Source organism: Gallinula chloropus, assembly GCF_964237585.1.
Source record: "Gallinula chloropus genome assembly, chromosome: Z".
Lineage (NCBI taxonomy): Eukaryota > Metazoa > Chordata > Aves > Gruiformes > Rallidae > Gallinula > Gallinula chloropus.
This window is the reverse complement of record NC_140089.1, coordinates 70,365,280-70,369,664: the sequence shown is the minus strand read 5'-3', so window position 1 is coordinate 70,369,664 and position 4,385 is coordinate 70,365,280. Positions and strand designations below refer to the sequence as shown.

General features: G+C 38.7%; 1 protein-coding gene across 1 annotated transcript; it reads left to right on the top strand.

Annotated features, from left to right (window-relative positions):
- Positions 1-666: 666 nt before the first annotated feature.
- Positions 667-4,142, top strand: GZMA (granzyme A; the record flags this gene model as incomplete). Its single annotated transcript, XM_084278510.1, has 5 exons — positions 667-727; positions 1,436-1,580; positions 2,124-2,262; positions 2,946-3,218; positions 3,981-4,142. The coding sequence occupies 5 exons, from the start codon at positions 667-669 to the stop codon at positions 4,140-4,142; spliced, it is 780 nt and encodes a 259-aa protein (XP_084134636.1).
- Between the last annotated feature and the right edge of the window lie 243 nt (positions 4,143-4,385).

The following is a 4,385-nucleotide window of genomic DNA, read 5'->3' as shown; positions in this document are numbered from 1 at the left end:
CCAGACATGGACACAGGGCTGACAATTGTGCATTGCATCTACAGAAGACCTGTGGGCTTCTGTATCAGGTGGCAAACCTAATTCACCACCAGACATTTTAAATGGCATTATAACCTTAAGTCTAGGCCACTAAACCACACTCAGTGCTATAGGGATACTCATACAGTACACAGCTAATAATGTAGGATCAGCTGCTGAGAGCGTCAGACTCCCTGGTCCTGAGGAGCTCCTGAACAGCACAGATGGGGAATGGGGATGTGATTCATTTCTGACCTGGAGGCCACCTGGCAAGTCTAGAATGAAACTGTGCATCTTCATGAGGACAACTGAATCAAGCCTAAGTTAATGTGAGCCAAGTCCTACTGTGTAACTGGACACATAGTGGCTTGCAAGGTTTCACACTGCTACTCATATACTAGCCCTCTGCAAATGAGAAAGAGAACACAAAGAGGGGTGGATCCTGTTTTCATACCACAAAAGCCAATGCAACGTCACACTAACACCTCTGCTGTACAGTTCATGGTTGGGGAGATTGGTTTTTAGTTTGTTACAGTTATAAATGTCAACTATCCCGAAGAAGAAAACCAATACCCACATCCTTTTCATTTAGGTACATATATATACGCATATAAAACAGTGAAGAAGAGGGAACAGCAGACAAAAATCATGGGGGCTTTCCTCGCTTTGTCCACCTCTGCTGCTGTCATTTTCCTGGTAGCTCATGGAGGTAAGTGCCCAATTCAACTTTTCTGAAGGTAAATGCTGACATACAGAGGGAAGCCAATATGTATTATTGTAAAGGAAGTTGTCACAATTGCTATTTGAATTCTTATTATTAGCTCTTTTCCACTGTCTGTGTGTGTTTCATCTTTTGAACAAAATAGTTTCTGAAAGCTCTACAGTGGACAGGCTATTTGGAGGACTTCTGAGGACTAAACATATTAATTATCTGATCTTTCTCTCCAGAGGCATATGCATATATTAATATCTTGATTTCATGTTTTTCTGAAAAAGTTTCATGTAACATAACTTACATATATAGCCCAGTTTCCAAGTGTCTGCATAAGTCAGATATTGTAAAACATTTATCATGTGGCAGATCTGAGGTTGTTAGTCACAATGAAAGCATTATTACTCACAATTAAATTAACAACAGTGAACTTTAAGAAAAATCTGTGCAAAAGCGACAATACTTCCATGTTTTTCTTGTCAAAGTTCACCCTACTCATCCAGGTTTGGTCCCACTGAAACATACAGAAGTAGTACTGCTGAGCAATTTTAAGAGTCAACCCTGGAGACCAGCATGGTGACATACATACATACTTGTGTGTCTATACTTTGTAACTACATTAACTGTTTTTTCTAAGAGACATTGAGTGTCTTAAGGTATTTGTTAGCCCAGCTCAGTGTAATTGTGGCTTATTTTTATTTTTAGGTTTGTGTGTGGATATTATTGGAGGGAAAGAAGTAAAACCACACTCAAAGCCATTTATGGCCCTACTCCAAGAAACAAACAGACCTCATTGTGGTGGAGCTTTGATCAAGGACAACTGGGTGTTAACAGCTGCCCACTGTGAAATGTAAGTTCTTACTCTGATTCAGAAATTGTCCTTAGTGAGTATCTGGTCTCTGTTCAAGAAGGAAAGTTAATGAGCTATGTCTCACATGGACCCAAGAAAATGGTCCTGAAATGGCGTTAGAGCAAGACAACAGTACAATTCAGTCCAGTCATCATGTTCTCTGAACCAACAGTGCCATGAGCTATTCTCATAGAGAAGATATTCTCCTTTTCAGCACAAACTGCAGAGTGCACAGCTTGGTAAGAGTACTACCAAATGCAAAACTGATGCATTCGCTCCTTGTTCAGTTCCCAAAGGCAAACAGGGATAGGTTCAGAGCCAAGTACCTGGGAAACTGAAAATAGGATAGCAGGAACTTTGATTCATCAAGTTGTTTGGGGTTTTTTTTAGCTACTTGTAAACAGGGTAATCTTTTGTATTTTTCTAAATTAATGTTACTTTTCAGGCATGAAGACAGAGACTCTACAGCACCACATTTAACAGCAAAAAACTATGGAGTTAACAGCAAGCAAATACCACTAAACACTTTGTCTCTCTTCTCAGGAAAAGAGGCAAAGTTATTCTTGGAGCTCATTCACTGAAAGCAAAAGAAAAAGAAAAACAGGTTTTTCGGATTAAAAGACAAATTCCCTACCCATGTTACTCTCAGAGTACTAAGGAAAATGACATTATGCTGGTGCAGGTACAGACTTATACATCACTTATCAAATACATATCTCCTGTGATCTACCAGTTTCTTCCTTCTTGTGAGGGAGATGAGCCAAGGGAGTTTCTGATTCCTTTTTTTTCTGGGATGATATGCACTGGTCTGCAGGCTGGGAAATTGGGGACACACTGGAAAATAAGGCAATCAAATATTCCTGTAATTCATGCCACTGCCAGAAGTAGAAAAATTCTGTAGCTTGACCGAGATATTTCAGTTTCTGCCTTTTCAGTGAAATAATAAAGATTTTTCACAGAAAGATGTGAATTTCACACATAGAAATAACTTGATTAAACCTCATAATGTTCTGTCTGAAATAAAAAGCCAGTTCTAACTGAAAATGTCTGACTTCTCTGATTCTCAATTTTAACAGCTTCAGTCATTACTGTTATTTTGTCCTCTCAATAGTCTAAGAGCCAGAGAAGTAAAATAGAGTATTTTTAGAGGTAGAATTTCAGCAGAGGCTAAACGGGTTTTCATGACACAAATCATTTTCCTCATTCTTACACAGATTACATAACTACTGACACAAATAGCTGATGAATCTCAAAAAGGGGTTGCATTAATCCCTCAGCACAGTAATGCAAAAGATCCAATGGTTACCATGCAGGAGCCTTTGCTACACCCTGTCCTATAGTAACTATTCTCCATATCTTCCACAGCTTCGGAAAAGAGCAAAACTCACCAAGGCTGTGAAACCCATTGACCTGCCTAACTCAGGTGATGATCCCAAACCAGGAACAATTTGCACAGTAGCAGGATGGGGAAAAACTCAAAGCCGTCTGAAAAAGACTTCTGATACCCTGAGGGAGGTTAATATCACTGTCATCAGAAGGCAAATCTGCAATGACGATGAACATTACAGAGGTAAACCTGTTATAACAAACAGCATGATATGCGCAGGGGATGAGAACGGCGGAAAGGACTCATGCTTTGTAAGTATACTGACTGTCTATATCCACCAAGATTATACTAAAAATAAAATACAAAGAACTAGCTTTTTACACATTTATAATTTGTTTCTCTTCATTCAAATGAAGAATTTTATCAAAATGAGCGACCTCACCAAGGCTTGTTCTTCTAGCTCTTAAAATCAAAACTACTAATGGATAAATTCACCTTCACGGACTTTGTGGTTTTATCCAGGCATGGCAGATAGCGATTCTATTCTTCAATTATTTTAATAGAAACATCTCCACAAAATAGTTTATAAGCCCACTCTCAGGCAGCCGATCTTACAGATCTCTGATGTCAGACAGCTTTGAAACAGGTTTTGCTGACAAAAATAATTTTGACTGCGCCCCAAGTCAAATGCACAACTCTGTAAGAACTGCCATGTTTTAAAAGATCTAAATATTGAATTAACAAAATTTAAAAAAAGGTGCCAATGTTGAGAGACTTTCTGCGTCCCAAGATGAAAGTGTCCAGCTTTTTCTTCCCATATTCAAAATGACTAACTATTCCTTAGCACTGAGCAAGGGCCATTCCCCATTCCTCACACTTGAAAGATATGGTTGAAGTCATTTTTTACTTTATTGCTAATGAAAATCTTAAATTCTAATAAGGAAGAAAAATAAATCCACAATAGCATTGCCTACTTTTTTATTTCCTCCATTTTACTGGTGCAGACTTTATTTACAAGAATTTTTTTTAGCTTTTGTAAATTAGAATAACAGGATTTTTCCCCTTTTTTCCAGGGGGATTCTGGTGGACCTTTAATATGCAACAATGTGATGAGAGGCATCACTTCTTTTGGGAAGACCAATAAGTGTGGTACTGTTGATGGGCCTGGCATCTATACTCTACTCACAAACGAATACCTTCAGTGGATAAGGAAAACCACAGGGGGAGCTGAATAGATTTGGGTTTGGACCAAGTGATTCCCTGCTTTGTGCTTGTGTAACAATACCTCGTTTTGAAATATGCTTTTAAAATAGTGCTATTGTACTGGTAAAGCAGGCATTCCCATACTGAGTTTTAGCAGCTTGATCTCGATCTCCTTATAGGTGAAAATACTTCTTTCCAGGGCAGATGTGATCTTAACAGGGACAGAACACAGCACTCCCCTACAACAGCATTTGTAGTTTGTCACTGTGCAACAA